The sequence below is a fragment of the Paramisgurnus dabryanus genome, chromosome 8 (genome assembly GCF_030506205.2).
Source record: "Paramisgurnus dabryanus chromosome 8, PD_genome_1.1, whole genome shotgun sequence".
NCBI classification, from domain to species: Eukaryota; Metazoa; Chordata; class Actinopteri; order Cypriniformes; family Cobitidae; genus Paramisgurnus; species Paramisgurnus dabryanus.
Window position 1 is genome coordinate 24,548,694 of NC_133344.1, and position 26,297 is coordinate 24,574,990.

The 26,297-nt window shown below is 38.1% G+C and overlaps 3 protein-coding genes across 5 annotated transcripts in view; all 3 read left to right on the plus strand.

Annotated features, from left to right (window-relative positions):
* The window catches only part of usp32 (ubiquitin specific peptidase 32), a 51,138-nt gene extending 30,993 nt beyond the window's left edge, over positions 1-20,145 (plus strand). Inside the window, exons 7-34 of one of the 3 annotated variants that reach the window (XM_065281115.2) lie at positions 7-114; positions 748-863; positions 2,769-2,831; positions 2,918-3,001; positions 3,135-3,196; positions 3,641-3,743; positions 3,825-4,008; positions 5,064-5,242; positions 5,555-5,695; positions 6,312-6,471; positions 8,177-8,331; positions 8,496-8,577; positions 8,694-8,768; positions 9,324-9,462; positions 9,634-9,739; positions 9,831-10,004; positions 10,185-10,359; positions 10,437-10,588; positions 10,676-10,787; positions 10,861-11,057; positions 11,137-11,321; positions 11,459-11,545; positions 11,651-11,771; positions 11,923-12,114; positions 14,536-14,794; positions 14,875-15,302; positions 17,797-17,889; positions 18,002-20,145. In XM_065281115.2, the coding sequence (XP_065137187.1) occupies positions 7-114; positions 748-863; positions 2,769-2,831; positions 2,918-3,001; positions 3,135-3,196; positions 3,641-3,743; positions 3,825-4,008; positions 5,064-5,242; positions 5,555-5,695; positions 6,312-6,471; positions 8,177-8,331; positions 8,496-8,577; positions 8,694-8,768; positions 9,324-9,462; positions 9,634-9,739; positions 9,831-10,004; positions 10,185-10,359; positions 10,437-10,588; positions 10,676-10,787; positions 10,861-11,057; positions 11,137-11,321; positions 11,459-11,545; positions 11,651-11,771; positions 11,923-12,114; positions 14,536-14,794; positions 14,875-15,302; positions 17,797-17,889; positions 18,002-18,175 (4,106 nt within the window). In that variant the 3' untranslated portion in view covers positions 18,176-20,145. Of the gene's footprint in view, positions 1-6; positions 115-747; positions 864-2,768; positions 2,832-2,917; positions 3,002-3,134; positions 3,197-3,640; positions 3,744-3,824; positions 4,015-5,063; positions 5,243-5,554; positions 5,696-6,311; positions 6,472-8,176; positions 8,332-8,495; positions 8,578-8,693; positions 8,769-9,323; positions 9,463-9,633; positions 9,740-9,830; positions 10,005-10,184; positions 10,360-10,436; positions 10,589-10,675; positions 10,788-10,860; positions 11,058-11,136; positions 11,322-11,458; positions 11,546-11,650; positions 11,772-11,922; positions 12,115-14,535; positions 14,795-14,874; positions 15,303-17,796; positions 17,890-18,001 lie in introns of all 3 variants that reach the window. The other 2 variants (XM_065281114.2, XM_065281116.2) reach the window with 2 other exon arrangements.
* A 113-nt stretch (positions 20,146-20,258) lies between these two features.
* LOC135771088 (tyrosine kinase receptor Cad96Ca) lies at positions 20,259-24,863 on the plus strand. The gene is made up of 12 exons (XM_065281156.2): positions 20,259-20,698; positions 20,829-20,901; positions 21,073-21,160; positions 21,514-21,712; positions 21,820-21,958; positions 22,065-22,163; positions 23,339-23,499; positions 23,622-23,759; positions 23,843-23,954; positions 24,033-24,132; positions 24,215-24,314; positions 24,395-24,863. Exons 2-12 carry the CDS (start codon positions 20,883-20,885, stop codon positions 24,449-24,451), a joined length of 1,212 nt encoding a protein of 403 aa, XP_065137228.1. The 5' UTR covers positions 20,259-20,698; positions 20,829-20,882; the 3' UTR covers positions 24,452-24,863.
* A 132-nt stretch (positions 24,864-24,995) lies between these two features.
* Positions 24,996-26,240, plus strand: tmem97 (transmembrane protein 97). Its single transcript, XM_065281175.2, has 3 exons — positions 24,996-25,260; positions 25,370-25,514; positions 25,838-26,240. Exons 1-3 carry the CDS (start codon positions 25,147-25,149, stop codon positions 26,110-26,112), a joined length of 534 nt encoding a protein of 177 aa, XP_065137247.1. The 5' UTR covers positions 24,996-25,146; the 3' UTR covers positions 26,113-26,240.
* The last annotated feature ends 57 nt before the right edge of the window (positions 26,241-26,297 follow it).

Here is a 26,297-nt window from a genome sequence, read left to right on the forward strand (position 1 = left end):
TCTCAGGTTTGTTTCATGCCTTTGATGAGAATCGGGACAATCACATTGACTTTAAGGAAATATCATGTGGACTCTCAGCGTGTTGTCGGGGTCCTGTAGCTGAGCGGCAAAAGTGTGAGTGTTTTATTTCCTCTTGTGCTCACTTAGTAGTTAATTTTTTCTTTACAATCGAGGCAATGTCTTCTTTATGTATTTGGCTAGTGTATCTTCCTCTCAGGAAGATCATAAAAGTTTTTAATCAGGTTGGTTTTGGGTCTACCCAAATTTTTGCTTTATTAAAAGATGTGAAATACAGTGATGGCCTGTGACTTCTCGTCTGAGGGGCAGGAATTCAAAATATGTGTTCGCCATATTGTGTGTGGCTCGTCATGTCAAATTAGGTGTTCGGTGCATCATGTGAACCTATGTGCATCATGTCAAAATTTGTGCCTGCTGCACACGCGTCGAAAGGGTTAATGATAAAAGAGATGCTCACACACATGATGGGCTAAATAAATGTTTTGACAAGCTTCGCATTCCTGCGCCCTTGAAAAAGAAGTCACCGGGCGCCACTGGTAAAATATTAACAAAAAATGTAGTCAACTTTATCAACAACTATTGTCTACTTCTGTAATGAGTTTTTCATAACCCATCCCTAAAAAACTCATCCTTAGCATAACTCACATCATTTTACATTAATAAAAAAGGCAGTTTTGTCTTTGAATGCTGTATTGTTTATCTAAAGCTATTCTTTTCTCTCTCTTGCAGTTTGTTTTAAAGTGTTTGATGTAGATCGGGATGGAGTTTTGTCCAGGGATGAGATCCATGAGATGGTGGTGGCGCTGCTGGAGGTGTGGAAGGACAACCGTACAGACACCCTGCCTGTAAGTCCAGATCAGCTGATCGCCAGATTAATATCCACAGGAACAAGCGTCTGTAGTTTAGATCTGCCCCTAACAGTTTGCAACTGAAAGATTTTGTTTTGCAGCACTACTGCCACAGACGACTGTAGTGATGTTATTTCAATATACAGTTTGTGTGCCTGTGAGGCAATTAATGCAAATAAAATCCAATCATGGGGTTGCAGGGTTCAGTTGAATTTATGCATTTAATTTAAACTCCCTCTGGATTTATTATTGATTTGTGTAGCTTGAACTGTCACTGAGTCTTCAGCCACATTTGTACTGTCAACCGGTCCTGTCAGCAAATATCTGGCACAGATAGAGGATCTTTGGCTGCGAGTGTTAAATGCAAAAACACATCTGATCAGATTTTTGCTAATCTGATTTGGGACACTTTTATATGCAGTTCTGAACACTTCTATTTGTCCAAATGTCATTAATATCCACTATAACAGAATTGTTTCTTGTATTTGCGTGTCAACTAAATACCTCTTGAGATACAGACTCTAAAGTTGTGAATAGTCAAGTATGTTGCAGCAAGCAGACATATTTTTTTGTAAATGAAGAGTTTGGTTCCAAAACGCAATAAATCCATTTTGACTAATTTTGGTTAAAACGTGTTTTCTATACCAAAAAAGTGACAAGATGATAACCACTTTTTTCTATTACAAATTTTTACATAGCATCTTTAGGGTATAATAACATAAAAAAATTAAAATCCATTATTTCATTTCAAAGATTTATTCTAAAAAAGACATATTATTTTTTCAGCAAAGTTTTTTTTAAAATGCTATAAATCTATTGAATCAATATATAAATGTGCATTCATCTTTGCAATGATATATTAATTTTGTTGACTAGTGGTATGCACTTATTCAAATTGCATTAATCAAAACACATATTAATAACACTGTCATTGCTGCTGTCATCCTTGGGACGTCGTCGCTTAACTTCTTTGATGGCGATCAACTGTAAAATGTTTTGGTCCTGCTCAATTTTCGTTGACTTCAAATAAAATAATGGAAAAAAAATTATGAGATCCCCTGGGGTCAATGTGTTGGCATGACAGAAGCTTGATGCTGTCGTGTGAGAACAAGCAACAGCCGACATTTTTCCGTCGCAGGTCCCGAATGGCTTACGTGTCTTTCCCGCCACAGACAACCACCACAGGTTTATCAATGCCATCCAAAGTATTGTTCTGTTTTTGTTTGGTTGTTGATCACGAAGTACAAAGTAGATGAGGAAAACTAGGATTTGTGTGTATTCAAAGCACCGTCGTTGTTTACAGTGTGGAATGGTGCGACGTGATTTGTTGAGCGGATTTATTGCATTCTGCAGAGAAGGATTATCGCGGATATTATGGCGTTTATCACGTTTTGGAAAAAGGGAGAAAAGATGACAGAATAACACAGCGGATATCGAATTTTGCGTAAAATTAAGAATTTACTTTTTAATGCTGACCTGATACCATACTGATTTTGGTGGTAACTAATTTAAATGGAGTTTAACTCTTCAAATATTTTTGTTATTTTCCCACTGACTCTCATAAATTTGGCAGTACACTTGAAGCTGATTTTATGCACATTTTAACCTTTGTAAATATATAAATTATTATTTATCACTGTGTTGTTTATTATCTCTGCAAAATAAATGTCTTCTTAAAATAAACGAGTAGCATGCTGTTACATATGGTGGCTTATGTCTGAAGTGCATGTAAACAGGCAGAACAAAAAGTCTAATATGTCAGAGTCAGATAAAGTGCATTAAGCTTTGCGGTGTAAGTGCAAGCTTGAATCTAATGCATTCCTTTGATGTAATGTAGTATATAATTGCTATTTATAGATTTCTTAATGATGTTTTCTGGTTTGTTGCCTTTGTATGTTGCAGGAGTTTAACTCCAGCGTTTCAGATATTGTAGAAGACATACTGAAAATGCATGATACAACTAAAGTAAGTACTTTATTTTCTTTGTTGCACAATTTTCCATCCCTTTGATTTTTTTGTGGCCTAATATTTGTCCTGTGTCACGCTCACAGCTAGGGCACTTAACCTTGGAGGACTACCAGATATGGAGTGTGAAAAGTGCCCTCGCCAATGAGTTCCTCAACCTGCTGTTTCAGGTAAAATTCTGCATACAATATTATGGTTGTTTTACATACTGTAAGTGCTAGGATGTTTTTGTAATCTGGACATAGATTTAAATCCAGTATAATCTGTATATTGTGCTTATGGGTTTAATTGGCTCTTTGACAGGTGTGTCATATCGTCCTGGGTCTGCGTCCAGCTACCCCTGAAGAAGAAGGCCAGATCATAAGGTGAGTGTAGGACAGGACACTTAATAACACTTTGCAACTAATCTCTTTTTCTCAAAATGACAGCAAGCTTGTAAATAATGCTGTATTGCATTTCACTTCGTCAAAAGTCTCATGGTTTATCAGTTTATAACCTGTTTATAACCTTTATCTGTTGCTGTTTTAGAGCAGACAGAGATTGAGAACACAATTTCACAGCCCAATTGAATTTTCGAGCAGCACTGATGTGCACAATAGATACTATTAATGCTGAACCAACAAATCATTGTCTGTTTTATTGATTTGGCCTTGTTTCGCATATTTCCCAAGTTTATTATTAATGTCTTATTTGGCAAGTATAGAAAGATTGTTATGTGGGATTATTTTGATGCCTGTGTGTAAGTAAGATGAAATATGAATGTGTTCTTTGGCCGACTGTGTTATTTTGTGTGTGTGTGTGTTTTACAGGGGTTGGCTGGAGAGGGAAAGCAGGCATGGATTGCAGCTAGGCCAAAACTGGTTCTTGATCTCAATGCAGTGGTGGCAACAGTGGAAAGATTATGTTAGATATGTAAGTGAGCAATATATCTACAGTATACATACCAGTGACATAACTGCAGCATGCTGATGATTTTTTTTAAAATTTTAACAGGATAACACATCTATTGTCGTTGACCAGCCGTTAATGCAGGGTAGTGGCATGAAAAGTTCACAGTCCACAGCTCTTGTGGAGTCCGTCCAAAACAGAGTTGGAATAGTGGTCCGTTCCCCAAGTTCTCCAGAGGAGAGATTTCCTGACAATATCTCCAGCTCATCGGAGGCATCCGAGAGTATTGGTAATAGTGAGTACATGCTCACTCTTTCTTCATAGCATAAATCATAGTAATGTAATAAACGTATTGTCAAAGTCCCATTAGGGAAGTAGGACTAGGCGGCCACGTTTGCAGTCTGAAGTCATGCGAGACTAAAGTCCTATCTACTTGAATGAGGAAAGACATTCATAGACTAACAAACTTTTGTTATTGCACACCTTTTTTGAGTTTTTTTCAGCTACTGTGCCTCATGCATCTCTGTATAGAGCCCGTCCTCCAGAGAATCATCAGTCTGTATCGATTGATGATTGGGTCTTTTAACTGGAAGGTGGACTTATGTTGCCAGGGCGACCATATTGAGTGTTGCATTGTCCCCTATTCATAGTAATAGGAGTGCTCAATCTTGTTATATCCAATATTTTTGGTAGCTATAAACTGCCAGAACCAGGGGTATAGTGGTTTTCACATATACTGTAGCATGTATTACAAACTCTTGTCCATCCTCCTTATATAAACTATTTTCCATCTCTCCAATTTTTGTACAGTGTAAATAAACAGTGGCCTAGTGGGTAATGTTTACATGTTTGAAACTGTGACTTGTACCATGTCATGTACAGTAGGATCCCATTCCCTTTTTTATTCTTCCAAAATTCTTCCTTAAAGGGACTGTAAGTAGGATTTTAAGTGTTTTATTAATCAAAATTAACAAATTCGTCCTCATTGGTGTCAAATAACCTCTAGCAGTGATCTGACTATTCTTTGTAAGCTAAGAATTTCTTCTCTTTACTTACATTGGACGGGTAAGTCCAAGGAGGCTTACATGTCGTAACGCCGTATTGATAAACTATAATAGCAGAGAGGGACAAAAAGCACTAGCCTACCAACGCGTTTTCATTCAGAACATTTGAACCAGCTAAAATGGACAAGGAGATCAGGGAGTAGATCACGGCTACAGTAGTTGCAACATGCATTTGGAAAAGCGAGGCGCTAGAGAGCACTATTCGTTTGAATGCAAAATACAATTTCACCACTAGATGGGGGGAAATCCTACTTACTGTCTAATGTGTTTCCTTTCTCAGGCCTGACCCCACACATGAGTTCCTCTGCCACAGATGTCTGCTTTGCTCGACAGCACAACGTTTCAGACAACAACAACCAGTGCTTTTCCAGCGCCAATGGCCATTTGCCCAACAGCATGGCTGCACAGAGACCCGGTGCCATAGACAACCAGCCTCTGGTGACCACTGAGTCTATAAAGGTGAGTATGAATGTGCTGATGGCAGGATATTCACAACTCTCTTGTCTATAAAACCGACTCCCGAAGGGCATTCTGTAAATCTGTAGGAAAAATAACACCTTGAAATTGTTTTCTGGTATTCCACGGAATTGTAGCTTGTAAGCTTGAGCTTGAGAAATATCTCGTCACAAAGCATTTTCGCATACTTTCGATAACATTTTATATTATCAGATAAATCTTTCTTTACTCAACACAATATATTGTAGTATCTGAGTCCAAATGAGCTGTCATCTGTCCTGTCCATTAAGTCTTTGTCTTTATTTTTCTGTCCAGGCACCCACGTTGACTATGGAGGGAGGTCGTATAAAGAAATCCCAGCAGTTGATAGCTAGCAGGGACTTTGAGACCGTGCCAGAGCCAGTATGGAGGGCACTTTACCACTGGTATGGGGCCAATCTTGGCCTACCTCGTCCGGTACGTATCCTAAATATTACTATATTAAATATAAGACTTTTTTTAAGATGTAAAGTAAATATTTGGTCTCCCCAGTGTACGTATGTGACGTTCTAGCTCAAAATATCATATAGATAATTTATTATACCATGTTAAAATTGCCACTTTGTAGGTGTGAGCAAAATTATCTGTCCTGTTAAATGCAAATGAGCTGATCTCTGCACTAAATGGCAGTGCTGTGGTTGGATGGGGCAGATTAAGGGGCGGTATTATCGTCTTCTGACATCACAAGGGCAGCCAGATTTCAATGACCTATTTTTATATGCTTGCAGAGAATGGTTTACCAAAGCTAAGTTACTGGGTTGATCTTTTTCACATTTTCTAGGTTGAAAGAAGCACTGTGGACCCAATTATAGCACTTAAACATGGAAGAAGTCCAATTTTTATGATATGTCCCATTTAAAATGGTCACAAGAGAATTAACAATAGAATTTAGTTCAGTATTTATTTCAGTGAACTAAAGTTAAAGTCATAGGGCTGTAAACTTTGTTTAACTAAACCAAGGTTAGCTCCTATAGGTATTTATTTTGTCATTGTGTTTATTCTGTGCCGCTAACACTATCCCTTCCTCCCTTAGGTTATTATGTCTACACTCACCAATCAGCCAGAACTAGAGCTTTTCCCACGGTACCTTCTCTTCCTGCGACAGCAGCCGGCCACACGCACCCCTCAGTCCAACATCTGGGTCAATATGGGTATGACCAGTCTGCGAATGTTCCCTCCAAACATGCCCCGAGGTAACGTAAGCCTGCAGCAAGAGAGAGGCTCCTTCTACCGCCTAGACCACACCCCTAATCATCCTAAACCCAATCTCGGCAACACCTGATTTCTGGATTACTGATTGAAAACACTAACGCTCCGAATCATGATTCCAGCACCGAGCTCTAAGTCAGGGCTGAAGTCATAGTGTTGGTGTGAAAAATGGGAGCTTTGGTGTCTACTGTCAGGTTTACCTTAATTCCAGAGTGGAAAGAGGCAGTGAGCTCGGTGCTAACTTGATTTAAAGTGAGGTTCAACACTGATAGTATAGTGAGATTACAAACAGAGATATGGCACTCAGTAATGACTCAGAAGACTGTGGGTTTGGCATGGGTACAGATCACTTATCCCTGTCTGATTACCTTTAAATATTTCCCTTACAATCATACAAATCAAATAAATTTTGTCTCCTGTGAAATCAATAATCATCTTTGGAAATTAAATGTGTTTTATGTTGTTTTTGCACAAGACGGGACTAATTTCAAACATTTGGCTTGATTTTTATTCAGATCACCCAGACTAATGAATTAATGAATGTTCTCTTAAAAATTGCCCTTTCTTGCTGCTACCTTACAACTAATCCTCAATCTGTCAATCAGGTAGTGGGGCTGCGTGTTGTGTGTGTCTGTGTCGGTATGTATGGGTGTTTGATCTGTTTACTTGTGACTTGATTTAATAGCATGCATATTAACAGGGTTCCCACGGGTTCTTGAAATCCTTGACATTTTTTTTTATCTGGGGGACAAAATTCAAGACCCTGGGAAGTTTTTGAAAATATACATACATATATACAGTTCATTGAAGGTGCTTGAATCTATTCTATGCAAGTTTTCTGGGGAAAAAAAATCCATATTTTTTCCCTGTGTAGTGTAGGATAATATCATAAAATGTCTAGACTTTTTAAGCACACGTGCTTAACTGTTCACTTTAAATGCTTATATCTTCTGTATACGAATGTTGATTCATATCAAAATGCTTTTTTGCATAGTTGCGTTTGACAAATGAAAACGTCTCGGGTTACGTATGTAACTGTTGTTCCCTGAGAAGGGAACTTGCGCTGCGTCTCCCTTGCTATACTTCCTGCATCCCTGTAATTCTGTCTTTGGCAATATTTCAGATAGTGATATACTTCCTGGTTCCCGCGTCACCCTGTCTTTGTCGTTAAGCCTCAACATTGGTTGAATTAGATATACACATTTTGACGCACTTACCCCTGGAGGCGTCCCAGCAGTGACGCAGCGCGAGTTCCCTCGAAAGGGAACTGTAACAATGTATATTAAAAGGTAACACGATGTAACCTTGCTCTCACTTGAAATATGTCCCCACATTTAGTCCTTCAATTTGAGGGTATTGGACCTGAAAAGTCCTTGAAAGGTCCTTGAATTTAAAGTTAACTATGGTGTGGGAACCCTGATATTAGGATATATGAATTAACTATGTCTTTACATTTCTCATTGTTGTCTCAAAATTATTATATGATATATTATATTATATTATATTGTGACAACTACATGTCAGCTGATCTGTGATCTTGCTTAATCACTTGACCCAATTTCTTCTGTACATAATTTTTTTAATGTACAGTATAAAACAACAGGTTATGGTGTAGGTTCTTTTAGACAGGTAAGTGTTGTATTGCATGTGACACAGAGAATGCTAAAAATTGCTCCATTCCCAATACAGGAAACGTTCCTTCTCCTAACGCCCCCCTGAAGCGAGTGCTGGCATACACGGGTTGTTTCAGCAGGATGGGGACGATTAAAGACATTCACGAGTACCTGTCCCAGAGGTTACGCATCAAAGATGAAGATATGCGCCTTTGGTTATACAACAGCGAGGTGGGGACCTTAGATATTGGATAAACAGACTTTACATGTAGCAATACTGTTATCTGAGCTCATGGCAATAGTGTTACGACTATACGAAGGTTTTATGAGAATAAGAGAGTTTGTTAGATCTTTGTACTAATCTTTTTTATATTGCTTTTTTGTCATTTTATCAGAATTACCTCACGCTCCTGGACGATGAAGATCACACTTTAGAAAGTTTAAAAATTCAAGACGAACAGCACTTAGTCATTGAGGGTATGTTTGTAAAGTTCAGCCTTTTTTTTTTAATTTACTGGACAATGTGAAGAAAGTTGTAACCATGCAAAATCCGATAAAAACTGAGACGATAATAGCATTTTGTTTCCCTTCAGTTCGAAACAAAGATATGAGCTGGCCAGAGGAAATGTCTTTCATTGCGAACAGCAGCAAAATTGACAGACACAAAGGTAATTCTTAAAAAAGGCTCAGCCATCCACAAATATCAAAATGTTTATCAGAGTTTAAATTCTCCTGACAGTTTTCTTGCAACAAAGCCCATATCCAAGTCGATTATTAATACACAAGTGAAGAAGTAGCAATAGTCCATAAAACAATTACAAAACAAAGCAATATCAAATCATATCTAAACAAACATCAGATTTGACATTTAAAGACATTTACTATGTTTCAATTGAAGAAGCAAACTCTATGTGGCAGTTTCCGGGACAGGGCTTATCCTAGTCCCATTTAAAAACATCTTGTATTGACATATTTTAACAGTGCCATTGTTTTGTCTCAAGATGCACACCTGTATAGTTTTTGTAAGGTTTGTTTGTAAAAACTACTTCCTAAAATACCTAAGGCCTAGTCCTGGATTCATTTAAACCTTGTCCGGGAAACCACCACAATGAAACGTGTAATTAATTGACCATCACAGAGACGTCACCCATGTGGTTATGTCTTAAACATCAACTAACCAAATAAAATGATTGTATATAAATATTGGCTTATTTCTCTTGCAGTTCCAACCGAGAAAGGTGCCACAGGTTTGAGCAACCTGGGTAACACGTGCTTCATGAACTCCAGTATTCAGTGTGTTAGCAATACCAAGCCCCTCACTGAGTATTTTATCTCAGGGCGTCACCTATATGAGCTTAACAGGTAAGGCTGCAAGGTTTGTGGTTTTGGTATCACTTTGCAATAAGGCTGTATTTGTTTACATTAGTGTGTATGCATTAGCATGTTAACAGTTTCAGTCTAGATACTAAACTGGAAAAGTACATTTTAATGCATCATACCTCTTGACCAATGAACTGTGCATTGAATTGACAGAACCAATCCCATTGGAATGCGTGGTCATATGGCCAAATGCTATGGGGATTTGGTACAAGAACTCTGGAGTGGGACCCAGAAGAATGTTGCACCTCTAAAACTAAGGGTGGGTAATTAACATCACTGCGATCACAGAAACCAAATATTTGTTACCATAAAAATGTTCAATCTGACATTCGTGTCCCAATCATTTTTAGTGGACGATAGCAAAATATGCTCCGAGATTTAACGGCTTCCAGCAGCAAGATTCCCAGGAGCTCCTGGCCTTCCTGTTAGATGGGCTTCATGAAGACTTGAATCGTGTGCATGAGAAACCTTATGTGGAGCTGAAGGACAGTGATGGACGACCAGACCATGAAGTGGCAACAGAGGTCAGTTTCAGGCTCCTGTAGTTTCCAACATCCACTCGCTGCTTTCCAGCTCCTGTCAGGATTAATGCCTCAGCTAAGCGCTCCCCCAAATGAATCTAAATGGGCATGTTAATGAAAACAGCAACAGGATGTTAAATGTGATTAACGTAACGTTATTTGTGTATTCATCTCTCTTTATAGGCCTGGGAAAACCATTTACGAAGGAATCGCTCTATCGTAGTGGACCTCTTCCATGGGCAGCTCAGGTCCCAGGTGAAGTGCAAGACTTGCGGTCACATCAGTGCACGCTTCGACCCCTTTAACTTCCTTTCACTACCGCTGCCCATGGACAGCTCAATGCACTTAGAAATTACAGGTAAGCTCAAGCCGGGTGGAAACTTACTGAAGTCCTCAGAGACAACAGGCTTACCTGCAACCTGTTTTGATTGACAGTTATTAAACTCGACGGCTCCACTCCGGTGCGGTACGGGCTCCGTCTCAACATGGATGAGAAGTACATGGGCCTGAAGAAACAATTGAGTGAGTTGTGCAGTCTGAAACCTGAGCAGATTCTGCTGGCTGAAGTCCACACCTCCAACATCAAGGTACGTTCACCTTATCACACATGATATTTGTGCCGCATAATGTTGATTCCCATGTTGACCTTTCTATAAATATTTGCTTGGGTTTAGAATTTTCCTCAGGACAACCAAAAGGTGCGACATTCTGTGAATGGCTTCTTATGCGCGTTTGAGATCCCCGTACCTGGCTCACCCACCTCAGTCACTACTCTTGTTCAAACAGGTAACAACGATTGATTTCTTCTCTTCGTTTTTTTAAGTTTTGCACATTGAGTAATAAATGTTATTTTTTTTAGAATCTCCACCTATGGCCAATGGGACAGCAGGAACAAATAACATTGGAAAGTCTAACTTGATTCCCAATGGTATGCCGAGCACAGTGGTTCCATGCACCCCAGAGAAGCCCCTCGCCAATGGTATCCCAAATGGTCATGCTGTTCCAGTGCCAGACAGCCCCTTCATCGGGTACATCATTGCCATGCACAGAAAAATGGTGAGCAGCGCAGTTTGATGTCACAGTTGGATACATGTGGTGGTCTTTCGAATTGTAAGTGCGAGTTTTGTCACCTCAGATGCGGACGGAGCTGTACTTCTTGTCCTCCCAGAAGAACAGGCCTAGTCTGTTTGGTATGCCACTGATTGTGCCATGTACAGTACACACCAGTACAAAGGACCTATATGATGCCGTGTGGATCCAGGTGTCCCGTCTCGCCAGTCCTTTGCCCCCACAGGAAGCCAGTAACCATGCTCAAGACTGGTCAGTTCTATTAAAATCTCACAGGATTCATACCCAAATAAAGTTATTTTTCCATATCTAAAGACACCTCTTTACAGTGTTACACATTTGTCTACATGCATAATGTAGAATCTATAATATTTGTGATCCTCTTTCAGTGATGACAGCATGGGCTATCAGTACCCCTTTACTCTACGTGTTGTTCAAAAAGACGGCAATTCCTGTGCCTGGTGTCCCTGGTACAGGTAAAGTGTTTAAGTTGTACAACAGTTGTACATGCTGATGTTCACATATCTTGCATTTTACCGTTGCTTTCCGTGACTGATAAGGGATGTCGCTGACTTTGCCAGGTTCTGCAGAGGCTGCACGGTGGAGTGTAGCGAGGACAGAGCGTCTTTAGGAAACGCCTACATTGCTGTAGACTGGGACCCCACTGCCCTGCACCTCCGTTACCAGACGTCTCAAGAAAGGGTGAGTGCCAGGAACTTAGTTGGGACTGCGCAGAAATAAAACTGGGAAATCTTTTTAATAATCTGACCTAGTCCAGTTTTTGGTATAGTTGTAGAGACCTACTTGTTGATGTTTGTCCTTAAGCTCATTCCTAATGTGTGTGCGTGAACAGATAGTTGAAGAACATCCCAGTGTTGAACAAAGTCGAAGGGCTCAGGCAGAACCCATAAGTTTGGACAGCTGTCTGAAGGCCTTCACCAGTGAAGAAGAGCTGGGAGAGGATGAGCTCTATTATTGTTCCAAGTGTAAAACCCATCGCCTGGCCACCAAGAAGCTGGACCTGTGGAGGTTGCCCCCTGTTCTGGTCAGAAAAAACTCTTTTCTGTTTTTTTTAATATGCAATATGTACCTGTATTTGGTGTAATTGTTTTGTTTTTTTTGTGCAGAATTACATTTTTGTATAGAGCACTTGAGTATTGTGTAGTGAGACATTTACATTTCAGATAACTAGCTAGATATACAAAAGATTGATATTTTTGATGCCCACTAACTTGCCAGTTTTTCAAAATTACGTATTATTTAATCTTCATAAGTGTTCATTGTACAGTACTGCGCAAAAGTCTTAGGTCACCACCACCAGACTTGTTGTTTTAGAAGTTTTAATGTCCATCCATATTTATTTTTGTATCTATTTTATTAAGATATAAACTGAAAACAGGAAATATGTACAAATTTTCAGGACAAATGTCTTCTTTAGGCATCGTTGGTGTTTAGTGTGACCTCTTAAGTTGGCACTAAACACATCTTGAGCGTTTTTGAGCAGAATGAAGTAAAAAGACACATTTCTTTAAAATTAGAAATTAGGATTTAATTTTATTTAGATTTTAGAGACCAAGCAGTTTTCTGCTATTGCTCAAGTGGAAGGGGAATTTACCCTAAAAACTTGACACATCTGTTTTTAATTAGTTCTGGGCAAAGATTAATCACGATGATTTGTGATTTGTAACATAATATACAAGTATGTGTAATTATATATATATATATAAATATAAATATATATAAATATATATATATATATATATATATATATATATATATATATATATATATATATATATATATATATATATATATATATAAATATAAAAATACACACACACACATTCATGTATATTTTTAAGAAACATTTACATGTGCGTGTGTATATATATTTATATATATATATATATATATTGTTATATATAGATGGTTTCAGCAGTAACAACATAAACACGCGGCTTTCGTGGTCATCACCTAACTTCCGGTAAACTCTGCGAAGAATAAATAACAACAAAGTCATTTTAAGATAGTTTATTTATATAACAAGCAAAATAAACAACACGTAGATTACATAGGAACCCAAAACATTTGTTGTTTTTGACGAGGTATTTGTTTAAGAGTTCAATTTCAGCAACTAGTCAGACCATTAAAGGGATAGTTCGGCCAAAAATGATATTAAACCCATGATTTACTCACCCCCAAGCTGTCCGAGTTGCATATGTCCATTGTTTTTCAGACAAACACATTTTCGGATATTTTAGAAAATGTTTTAGATCTTTCAGTTGATTCAAATTGATTCAAGTCCAAATAAAGTGCGTCCATCCTTCACAAAATAAATACAAACGGCTCCAGGATGATAAACAAAGGTCTTCTGAGGGTAATCCGTGCGGTGTTGTTGTAGAAATATCCATATTTAAAACTTTATTAACGTAAATAAATACCTTCCGGTAGCGCCGCCATCTTAGTCGCGTCCACATTCAGGATGAGAGCTTACGCAGCCTACGGAGGTTACTCTGCTGCTGCTCTGTGCCCCCGCTCTACGAATTTGTCATACATCACTAAGAAAAGTGCGTACACTACGCTAATACTCTCTCCTGAATACAGAGGAGTCTAAGATGGCGGCGCTACCGGAAGGTATTTATTTTCGTTAAAAAAGTTTTAAATATGGTTATTTCAACAACAACACCGCGCGGATTACCCTCAGAAGACCTTTGTTTATCATCCTGGAGCCGTTTGGATTTAATTTGTGAAGGATGGACGCACTTTTTTTGGACTTGAAGGTCGTGGACCCCGTAACATTACATTTAATCAACTGAAAGATCTAAAACATTTTCAAAAATGTGTTTGTCTGAAAAACGATGGACATATGCAACTCGGACAGCTTGGGGGTGAGTAAATCATGGGTTTAATATCATTTTTGGCCGAACTATCCCTTTAAACAAACATAAACCGGAAGTAAAGTTCGGACCAGACGCTTATCGCATCAACGCAGTTGCGCCCGATAAAATTGTCTATTCTATATTATATATAAATAATATATACATACATCTTAAATGTATACACGTATATGTGTGTGTTTAAATATACGTAATTGCACAAACACATATATTATGCAAAAATAAACTTTTATTTTGTATGCAATTAATCACGATTAATCTTTGCCCAGCACTATTTTTAATACTATATACATATTTCCTGTATTTTTTGTATGTATTTTATTAAAGAGACTGAGAAATAATTATATAAGATCACTAAAACATTGCAAAAACAACACATCTAATTCTGGCCTAAAACTTTTGCACAGTACTGTACATTGTTATGTAAAGTTTATCAGATCAAATGGTATCAAGTGGTTTACAGTTTTGTGTGCAATATGTAGTAGACAGACTGTGGTTGGTGCCATCTGTTACTGTGATCGTGTATATCTTAAAATTGGTCAAAATGGTTTGTCTGTGTCCTATTTCAGATTGTTCATCTAAAACGCTTCCAGTTTGTCAACGGCCGTTGGATCAAATCTCAGAAGATTGTAAAGTTTCCACGAGAAAGCTTTGACCCCAGCGCGTTCCTGGCCCCAAGGGAGGTTTCTCAGACCCTGGGCAGCCTTCAGAGCCTACAAAGCCAAAGCGAGTGCCTGGTAGAGGAGCTCCAAAGACTGGAGAGAGGAGACTCTTCTGTATCCACCATCTCCACTACTACTGTAACCAGTCCTCCAACATCCGGCAAAGGTGTGTGTCTTTCTCTCCTCTCTCTATGTCCTTTTCTCTCTCTTTGATGAACATTACATTAGATCCTTTTGGCGTTTCAGGCACACCGTCCTCCATCAGAAGGGTGGGCAGCCCACTTAGCAGAAACAGCAGTCCCGGCAACAGCCCAAGGAACACGGGGCGGAAACAGGGCCGCCTGCGTCTGCCCCAGCTGGGCAGCAGACATCGACTCTCAAACAGTAAAGAAAACCTGGACAGCAGTGCCATAAGCAACAGCAAGGAGAGCGAGATGGATCCTGAGCAGGGCATAGTGACAGACGGGGAGAATCAGGGGGCGTCTGACGCAAACATGCAGGACTCCTGGTCGCTGGATGCCTCAAGCACTGATTGTGATGTCATCATGGTGAATGGATTGGGACAAGACAGCAGTCAGAGTAATGGACACTCAGAAGTCAGCACTGATCTGGACACCCCTCACCAAAGAAATGACATCTGCCTGGAACCCTTTTACAATTTATATGCAATCTCAGTAAGTGCTTCAACATTAAAGATATCAAGGTTATAATTTACAGAATGTTATTATTTTATATAAATACACACACATGCATGTATAGACCCCTTCACGGTTTGTAAACATTGAATGACTATTGGGTGCGCGCGGAGCATGGGGTCAAAATGACGCACAGTTTTTGTGTGTTTCTCTTTAACTGCAAAGAAAGCTTCTGTTCCCCTCCCCGTATGCAAAGTAGGGAGTAAAGCGCTTATACATGTGCTTAAGACTACATCAAAACATGTGTCTCTGGCAGAAAGTTGAACTACGTGCTCATAAGGCGGAGTCTGTGAGCGGTCATGGGTGGGACGTAATTAATGTGACATCACATTGATAGAGGATCCCCAACAGCCTGTTTTGTGTGAATGTTGTGGTTTAAAGAAGATTACACAAAGAAAAATAGATGGATTTGTATAATAATAGGATGTTTCTGCACACACACTGGTGACTTATTTTCTGATAAAAAACACATTTTCTTAGGTAACGGGGGCTTTAAAGAATGGCCTGGTTTATAGATCTACTGTACATTTTTGTTTGGCGGTTCCTTAGCTAGCATGGCCTCATGGGATATTAAAGTGTCCATCGACCATCATCCGTGTACTTCCTGCCTACTGTTTTACAAATCCTATGAATGCAGACATACTACTCGCCTTGCATGCTTTGCATACTATATAGTATAGTAGTAGGCGATTTCGAATGCAGCGACAGTATGACCAAATTAAAAAAGTGTGACTGTGTTGTTCTCAAAAGCCCTTTTCACACAGTGATTACGGAAAATACACAGAAAATTTGTCTGGGATAATTTGATTTTTGGTTCATTCACACCGCCAATGATTTTTCGTAATCTGTGCGTGCATTCACACACATACCATTCTAATTATCTGTGATTTCTCTCTCAAGAAACCACGCGCGTGCATTTTAGTTTATGACAAGATCATAAGGAGCGCATGATGTGCTGTTCTGTCATGCTGGTGAATGATAACAAACTCCATGATCTCTGCTTCAGTCCATTTTGCAGGCATTTCTCGAAGTGAATGTTGATCTGCGTTTAAATTCTTGTGTCAAAGAGCAGAACCATAATTTCTGGTTGCAATGACACGCGCGTCCTCACTTTCGCACGCCCCTTACGGCATTGTTTCTGCGTTGTCTTCACACAGAATGCTTTATGTGTATGTTACTTAGGGCAGGACCAGAATATTCGATTATTCGTATATTCGTTCGGTGGGGTTGACATTCGATATTCAATTTTGAGATTCGAATAATCTTTTTTATACATTATTAGCATTAATGCAGAGCATCGGCCATGCAGGAAGTGCACTTTACGTTCCCGCTCTATAGGTGGCGGCATGGGGCTGCGAGACCAACAGCACACACCACAAGAAGGAGATCGCGCTCATGTTAGGCCTGAGGGGCAACTTTCGATCTCTTTGATAAAACCAATACGGAAGTGACTTAAACTGCAATTCATCGACTGGCCACTTGAGGCAGGCTCCAAAAGGGAGTAAATTCCCATAGACCTTCATAAATGTTAAAATGCCCAACTTTACAGTAGAAAATAATATATTTACAGCCTGGTACACAAAGTGTTTTTGGTCTATATAGCTAATTTTCCCCTTCATGACAACTGTGAGGGGGGTGAATTTTTTTGTAACTCATCCGTTTAAATTATATTAAGCCTTAAAGTTCTGCATAATTAAGGGGCGTGGCCACTTGAATGACGGTTGAACAGCCACTGCTGTCACTAGAATCGAGCTAGGCGGCATGGTTTCAGCTTCATCCATGTCCCGCCTCTTTACCCATTTTCGCAAGTGATTTGCGATGACGCGGGGCCAACATGGCGACACCAGGCAACACCTACTTTAAGCTTCAAAAACGATCTTCACTAACCAATGGGTGACGTCACAGACTGTAAAAAAAAGTGGACGTAGTGTCCATGGTTTGGCAAAAGGCTGTTGGCAGGTGTTCTGCATTAATGCTAATAATGTTGTAAATAATGTTCAATTTTGCACAAAATCTGATCAGTTTTCTTCGTGAGGCACGATCACGCTGTTTTGTAGTTTATTAAAAGTTATTCTGTTTATTTCTACAACGTGTTGTGTGTGTTTATATGGCACAAAATACGAGCAACGTACAACGCAACGCACCTGCCACGCGTAAGGTTGATAGGATGAATGTTTCTTGACATAAAATGCAAACAGACAGACACACAGAGATTCCTGCCTTTATCAGAGAGAAGAATATCTCTCGCTTCGAAGTTCAAAAAATGGTATACGGCAATGTAACTAGGTCCTGTTTACAAGAGCAATCCCAGAAGCCAATTTAATATACATTTTCTGGGATCAAAGTGCAGTGTGAAAGGGTTTAAAAAGTTAAATGTTCGTGTTCATTGTTTTTCTTTCATCTTGCATGTTGAATTGTTCAGAAACGTCTGTTGTTAAGTGTGTCTGACGCAAATGATTCTTTTTTGTTTCAGTGTCATTCGGGAATAATGGGAGGGGGCCACTATGTGACTTATGCCAAAAACCCCAATGAAAAATGGTACTGTTACAACGACAGCAGCTGCAAGGTAAGATCCCAGCCTGCTGTGTTTATTCTACGACATCTGAGACTCTTTCATAAGCACTGCAGAAAAACATTGTGTATTGAGCAAACGAACGTTTCATGTCTCTTCTCCCCAGGAAGTTCACTCGGACGAGATCGACACCGATTCAGCTTACATCCTGTTCTACGAGCAGCAGGGAGTGGACTACTCGCAGTTTCTGCCGAAAACAGAGGGAAAAAAGATGGCAGATACCACGAGCATGGACGAAGACTTTGAATCTGACTATAAGAAGTACTGTGTGCTGCAGTGATGTCGTGCTCTTCCATGCTCTTAATAGACACTAGGGGTCCTTCAGTGTGCCAGTGCAGTGAGGACTAAAACGGCAACACTCCCCCGGAGGACCGTCATTTTGACAGCACAAAATATGAGTTAGTGGAATGGTGTGAGTCCACCACCGACTGCGCTTTCAGAATAAAGGTACCTGTCGCTTCAGTTAAACGAGTGAAGGGGAGAGTGAAGCAACATCTGAATGAGTGAATCAGAGAGAGAGAGAGAACAGTAGCAAGTATGTCATTGTTGCCAAGCAAACATATAACTTAATACTGAAAGACTGAAAGTTAGCCAAGCCCTTCATATCACCTTTACCAGGCAGGCAAAACCGGATGTCCACATGGGTAAACCACATAGAGAGGAGTTCGGTGAGAGCTCATGGGGAGAACCTTATATTTTAATTAGGAAACTGATTAAAGATTGCATCCATCTAAATTATAGTTGTGTCAAAGAGCCCTGAAGGTTTCTCTAAAATGTTTCGTTTTTGTCATTATCATCTATTGACTTTGTTTCCAGTAATTTATCCTCATTTTTATACACTACCTCACATCTTTGCAATTTAGCCAACTGTTAATAAAATATTAATGTGACAGTATTATATCTTTCCTTAATGGACAAAATCAATTCCCAAACAGTTATATATTTCATTTTTAAAATATTTAAACGTAAACTTAAAAATACAAAATAATCCCGCTCCACTGCCAAATCATGCATATGCTTTATTCGTTAATGGGTTTTATTCAAACTGTTTTCATTTCCTCTTTTTCAAAGAGTATAAATGTATCTTCATATATTTTTTGTTTTAATTTTTATTTTTATAACAAGTTCTTTTTTATCATTGAGATTTTTTTAATGAAATAGTTCACAGGGGCTTAGCACATTTACTGTCTCAAAACAAATCTCAATGTCTTCTCAACATGCATAGCTTTTACATCGCTTTCCTGTTAGCACCGTATTTCTGGCTTCACGGCTGACGGCTTACAGATTCATATCTCTCGATGTTTCCTCACAGAAGAGACTTCACATGTCCAAGCCAAAGTTTGAACCGGTCGTGTACATAGTTGTCGGGGAACCTTTGAATACCGTTAAAGCGATAGGACAGGGTTGTATGAACAGTGTTATCCAAAAGCGACCACAAAAATGTCAATGAATGGCATTCTGGAGTTTCCGATTATTAGTAGCATTTGTTTAGTGTCTCTTAGAGCTAAACCTCTTATTACCACTGTGAAAATATGTATGAAATATTGCTCTTATTTCTCAGCAACTCATCAACTGAATGAGCTTCTCGTAAATGGGGAATTACACCCTTTTGGGAATTATGTGCCCATACTCATTTTGCTGCTGTACTTTAAATTTTCCATCTCACGGATATATTAACTAAATGTTTGCCAATGACGAAAGGTTTATCCCTGTATGAAATAAATGTTTGTGAAAACTATATTACTGTGAGGCAGTTAAACATCAATGCAAATGGACTGTAAGCGCTTTTAAATATTTGTTGTTAAAGAAACAAAATGATACAATCTGGGATTATAAATGTTTGCTTTTAGTTTAACTGGAAGCTTACATTGCTATAACAAGCCAGAAACATACAGCTGAATTTGAAACCTTCACAGATTTTTCTTGATACAGGGATAATTTATGAATCTGGCAAAATGTAGTGGTGCAATCAACTACTGATGTATGTCTTCGTCTATGTTGTAAATCATAATTTTGTTAAATTAATTCTGATGTACTGCTAGAGATGTATTAATTTAATTTTATAAAGTGTTGTTTAAAGAATAAAATCGACATTGCACTGACAAATGTACATAAACGTTTTGTAAATAAGCCTATGAAAATGATGTATTTGAAAAGGATCTGTACAAATGTACTTGTAGTTGTATATCGAGTGATACTGTTGATCTGTAACAGTTATTCGAGAAACCAATTAAATGCAGCCAAATGCGACCGTGTGTGCCCTTTCGATTTTGTGTGCATGGCTTGCTCTTGAATGATTTGTTTCCTTGAACAAGAAAAGGAAACCACACCACCTCCCTTTATTGTCTTTAACGTCCAGTGCCAGTTTGACATACTTGCTTGAAATCAGGCCATATTTGACATTTTAATACTCCCCCTTCTTGATTGTTAACTCATTTTTTCCATTGGATTCTTTCCCCTTGAGTGACTTATGCAAACTAAACTACTAAGAATAATGATCACCTGTTTATTTGCTACTTTGTTTTGGGGGGGATTCATAGCTTTTGTATGTGAAAGGCTAGCATGCTTTACTCAGGAAATGCACAAGCTTGCATGCTGTGCTACTTATAGAAACCACAAGTGCCGAAGTCTAAAACTAAACTGTGGCTTTGTTGTTCTAATGAACACCTCAGCCTCAGTGGTCTTCGTGCATGCTCATATGATGGACTTGTCGGACAGAAGAAGGTTTGAAAATAGTTTGCATTGCACACTGATTTAAATGTAGGGTTAAAAGGACAACATGTGTTACTTTGTTACATTAGAGGTGAGCAAAAGATATTTCATATTTGCTTTTCAGATTTTTGTTTTGTTTTGCAGTCTAACATATTGCAATAAATGATAAGAATGTCTATAAATAATAATAATGTCTGACTTGTATCTTTTTTTACGTTTAGTACTGATACAATAGATCAATCAGATGACTTTAAACAACAAGCTTTTTTATCATTATGGGAAACATTACAGCAAGTGAGTATTTGTATACACATTTAACATTATCTACATAATCTTCTACATTGTTTTTATCAAATTTGTTGACAAAAGTATGCTTTTTAAATTGAATATAATATTGTAGTTGTGTAGCGTGTTGAATAGACACGCATTGTCTATAAGATCAAAGCTGTATCTCTCTTATTACAGATCTGAACACTGAACACATCATACTAATCAGTGTTTATGCTGGTACCATCTTCTTCATCATTCTGTTTGGATGCGTTGCACTTAAAAAGTATTTTTTATTAACTTACTTAGTAAATGGTCTTTCTTTTATATATACACTCTTAAAATGCTGGGTTATTTTTAACCCCAAATGTTGGGTCAAATGAAGCCAGAAAATGTTTATACTGGGTTAAAACCATGCAGCACATATGTTAAAATACAACCTAACGGGTCGGACTTGTACATTTTTGACTCTGAGCTGCAGGGGTTAAAAATAACCCAACTTTTTTTATAGTGTGTGTATATATATATATATATATATATAATGTTACTTCTTTAATACAAATACATTTCATTGTAGTAATACATAGTTAAATGTAAATGAGTACCATATTTAAAGTTGGTTTATTGTGTATGGTTTAGGTATCGATCAATGAAGAAAACCATTCGGTTCCTTAGCCAGAGGAGACCAGATGTGAACTTTCCAGTTCCTTTTCCAGATTCTCCTCAATCTCAAACCATCCCAGAAACACCCATCATCTCCAACTATCCTACAGAAGATCCAGTAAGGCCTCCACAAACCACGACAAGCTGCAGATTACCCTGGAAGCCCTTACAGCAGGTGCTTTTTTCTTTGAATAACCTAATATTTAAGTGTATAGATAAAGCAGTGAGTGACTTAACAGTGAGAAAATATCTTATTATGCAAAGAAATCACTTTATTTTCAGGTTCCACAGTTCAAGAAAGCAGACCTGAGCCTTTTTCAGCTCATAAAAGCCGGGAGAGAGGGAGTTTTCTACAAAGCAAGGATAACCAGGGGAAACTGTAAAGGTCACTCGCTGATAACTTGCAAAATTGGAAAAGAAGGTAGAACAACAAATATTTTACATCTCATGCATACTAAAACCAATATATTGTTTAAAACAAGGTGTGCGAAGCATGCGGTTGTTTAAATATTAACTATAATTTGTAGGTATCACCAGTAAGCAGATGGAAAATGAGGTGTCTATTATGAGAAAGCTGGCGTATCATCATAATGTGATGCAGCTGCTGGACTGGAACACAACTGAAGGTGGGACTTTATATTAGTTAAGCATATTCCACATTAAATACATTTATATAGTATATTTCCTGAAAATGTATCTCTTAAGCCCCTACACTCTTAAAATGAATGTGTTAAAATAACACATCTTGTGTCTTACACATCTCTGTGTTATTTTTGAAACGACACGCTTTGATGTTTTAACACATCTTGTGTTGTCCCTTCTATTTATTGGAACTCAAAATCAACACGAAATGACACATGTGTTAAAATAACACTAACAGGATAACACAAAACCGTGTGTTAAAATGAACACATCCTTTCTTAGAGTGTAGTAAGATTAAATGTTTAGGAAAAGGTTATGTAACTTAAATTGATTATTTTAAAAAACGAATTACTATTAATATTTTTGTACTCAAACTGTGTGGGGAGGTGCGAGATGGTGCCGGGGCCCCAGTTTTATGGCATTTTTTTAAAATATATTAATTTATCACAAATTCTGTGTAATTAAACTTTAGAGAAATATGGCTACCAACTAACAGCATTGTATCATTTAAATGTTTAGTTTAATTTAAATTCTAAGTTTGGGAACCACTGCGCTAAACATTTAAATATTGACTAGATAAATTTGGCTTAAGTGACTTAAACAGTTCATATGCTGGATTTACATTTTATCATTATGTTCAGATTTGAACCCATGATCCAGCTGTTGCTAGCACCACACTATTACAAAAAATACCTAGTAAAAAAAAACTTTTTGAAGTGCGTCCGACATGTTTTTCTCTAAATTAGCTTTTTTTATTAGACTCTTAATGGATTCTGCCAACAAACCAGTATTTCTAATAGACCAGAGGTCAGAAACAAGCTGATTTTAACCAAAAGTATTTTATAAACGTATAGGACGTGTCGAAAGCATTCGGCTAATATCATTTTATAATTTGTGGTGACGTTTAAAGCCGTTGCATCTGAGCTCCTCATATGTAAGGTACTCCAGCTGTCACTGGGGCAGTTCCCTTTAAAAAGGTCCTTATATGTACCATTGTGTGCAGATATGAGGTTCTAATAAACTCTTCAACTGTATTTTTAAAAGAGTGCTGCCCCAAGTACGGATGGGGTACATATTTGACCTTATTTTTTGACAGTGCATGCTCAACTAATAATGTAGTTGTTTCCTTATGAAACCAAAACATTGTCTGTTTTCTCAGAGCCGTATATGCTGATCATGGAGTTTATGAGCTACGGCACGCTGCGCAGTTTTGTTCAAAGAAACAAAGAGCAACTGAGTGCTGACACTGAACTACAAAGCCAATTCACCATCGCGTCCTACCACATAGCCCTGGCCATGGAACATTTGCGCTCAAAAATGGTACACACACACACGAACACATATGAATGTTTTTTTATATATATATTTACCATCATCCGTTTAAAACATAAACACAAAGAAGTCCTTTCAGCATGCAAAGTTACTTCCTGCGAATCATCCAGGTGGTACACTGTGACCTTGCCTTGAGGAACATTCTTGTGAGCCGTTTCCCATGGGAGGTGAAGGTAGCAGAGTTCGGCCTAGCCAGGGATTTGACCCGCATGAGGAGCAGACGCAGCAGCAGAAAAAAGCAACACAGGGTGAACTTATAATTTATCACTAGTGTCATCATCCTCATCAGTCACACCCCTTAACCTTTCCCAATGTTAATGTGGTCTTTTAGGAGCGAGTGCCCCTGCGCTGGTACCCTCCAGAATATTTCCGAAACAACTACTATAGCTTTAAGGGCGACGTCTGGGCATTTGGTATTGTGCTGTGGGAGATGCAGACGTTTGGTAAGAAGGAATTGAAAAAGATGTGGCTTTAATTAATAAAGTGGATGAATAAATAATTATTGATCTTTTATTTTCCAGGCACCTTGCCGTATTCAGATCTGACCACATCTGAGCAAGTTGTATATAATGTCTGTGCCGGATATAAGAATACAATTCCCAGCACGTGCCGTCCAGAGATGTAAGTGACAATATGAACATATTTTAATTTTGATCTGTTTTTATAGCAGTTTAACATTTTATTGTGTCATTTTAACATGTAGAGAACAGATCATGCAGAACTGCTGGTCGGACCCATACACCTCCAGACCATCATTTCCAGACATTGTCAAGATCTTGGAGAACGTTGTGGAAAGTGACGGAGTGAGTTATCTCATGCCTATGAATCTTCATACCTTTGAACTACAGATAAGTGCTGATAAGATGTTATTAATATGTTACAGGATTATGTGGATGTTGACAACCAAAGAATCATGAATGCTGAAGAAAAAGGAATTTAAAAACATAACTTGTACGATTAACTTAAAACATGTAGTAGCAATATTTTTAACATATTTTATCATGTAACACTTTATTGTTTTGTGCAGTCATACATGCAGGCGTGTATTTAAGGACTGAATTTTGTTTAGGTTCAATTGTATATACAAGCCGGACAATATTTAACTCTAATGACTAACTATTAATATTTCATGTAAAACCTTGCAAAAATATTATGTTTATCTTGATTAAGAATATAAAGCATTGTATTATATCTTTAAAATAATTGAAGAGATGTGAAGAGATTTTTAAATAAAAATAAAAAAATTACATTTTAAAAATGTATTTAAATTCTTTATAATGTAACCATTGTTAAATATCTAAAAGAGCAACACTTAACACAGTTATAACTATGGTTAACCATAATTACCACAATTGCTGTTACTAGCAATACTAGTAAAACCATTTTAATCTTTGTATGGGTTACTACGCTCCATGAGTATTAGCCAATGAGCAATGAGGAACCCACCCACTTAGAGAATGAACTGAGCGCATGGACCAATAAGAAGACGGATGTCTGAAATAACCGAACGGAAGGACCAATGAGATACGGCGAGGCAACACGCTATTATTCTACACTGACTACCACTGTTGTTGTCCATGTTTGTTGCTGCAACTTTTAAATAAGATAAACAGTTGACTCTTATAAAATATCGAAATGTTTCTACGCGTCTTAGAAATTGTGTATTTTATTTACTTCGCATCGCACATTCCAATAACGCTGCTGATTGATTTTCAAGCGTTGCTTCCTGAACATGTCTATCCACCTCAGGTGAGTTTGAACTTTGAAGCAGAGTTTGAACGCTGCTGTGCGCGTTATTGTTGTCAGATTGTCTATAAGTCAGTTTTGTTCACATAAAATGTATGTTTATGGTTTACAGCTAAAAGACGTACTGCAATGGTATGCCGGTGAGTTCAAGGATCCGATGATGTTGGATCCACCTGTGTGGTTCCGATCTTTTGTGTTCTGCGAGGCTCTTGTTCAGCTTCCCTTCTTCGCAGTTGCAGCATACGCTTTCCTTAAAGGTTAGTAGTTATGTGCTGAAATTAAATCAATTGTGTTCATTTTTTAATGACGAGTTTTGTATTGCACAGTGGTGACATCTAGTGGTGAAGTGATGCGTAGCGTCTGTGACCCTGTCTCCAAAATCAAGGCTAAAGTCCTATTTGAGGAGTGATTTTAATCTTTGACATGGCCTTACTCAGTCAATATTAAAGAGATCAGTGTTATTTTTTCACAGAAATATGTAGGATGATTTTATGTAGAAAACAGTAAAAAGGACTTTAGCTGACAGGCTCACAGTTGTTTTTGAATTAATTAATTTATTTTATTTTTACTTATTTAATAGGTGGCTGCAAGTGGATCAGAACTCCAGCAATCATTTATTCTGTCCATGTGGCCACTACTCTAATCCCTATCTTAAGCCACATCATCTTCCATGAATTTCCACTGACGCCACATCCAGGTCCGCAGACATTAAAGGAACGTCTGACACTCGTGTCTATATATGCTCCATACCTTATCATTCCCGTAATGATTTTGTTGACCATGCTCTTCAGCTCGGCGTATAACTCAACCTCTCCGAGTGGAAAATCTTCCTCAAAGTCCAAGAAACAAAGATAGATGCCAGTTTATTCCTTTTACTCATTACTGTTAATCGGATGAGTGTTTGACCCAACAGGGTAGATGCTAGTTATTACTGTTTAAATGTGATTTAAATTTTGAAATAAACCTGTCAGCTGCATTTATAATTGTATGTAACCTTTGCACATGGTTTATAACTGTGGCTCATAGATGTTATATTTTAT

Coding starts and splice junctions, on each gene's coding strand:
- tmem97 (XM_065281175.2), top strand. CDS start 25,147: ATGTTTCTACGCGTCTTAGAAATTGTGTATTTTATTTACTTCGCATCG. Junction 25,261..25,369: donor AACATGTCTATCCACCTCAG/GTGAGTTTGAAC, acceptor TATGGTTTACAG/CTAAAAGACGTACTGCAATG. Junction 25,515..25,837: donor AGCATACGCTTTCCTTAAAG/GTTAGTAGTTAT, acceptor CTTATTTAATAG/GTGGCTGCAAGTGGATCAGA.
- LOC135771088 (XM_065281156.2), top strand. Junction 21,161..21,513: donor GGATGCGTTGCACTTAAAAA/GTATTTTTTATT, acceptor TGTATGGTTTAG/GTATCGATCAATGAAGAAAA. Junction 24,133..24,214: donor AGCACGTGCCGTCCAGAGAT/GTAAGTGACAAT, acceptor TTTAACATGTAG/AGAACAGATCATGCAGAACT.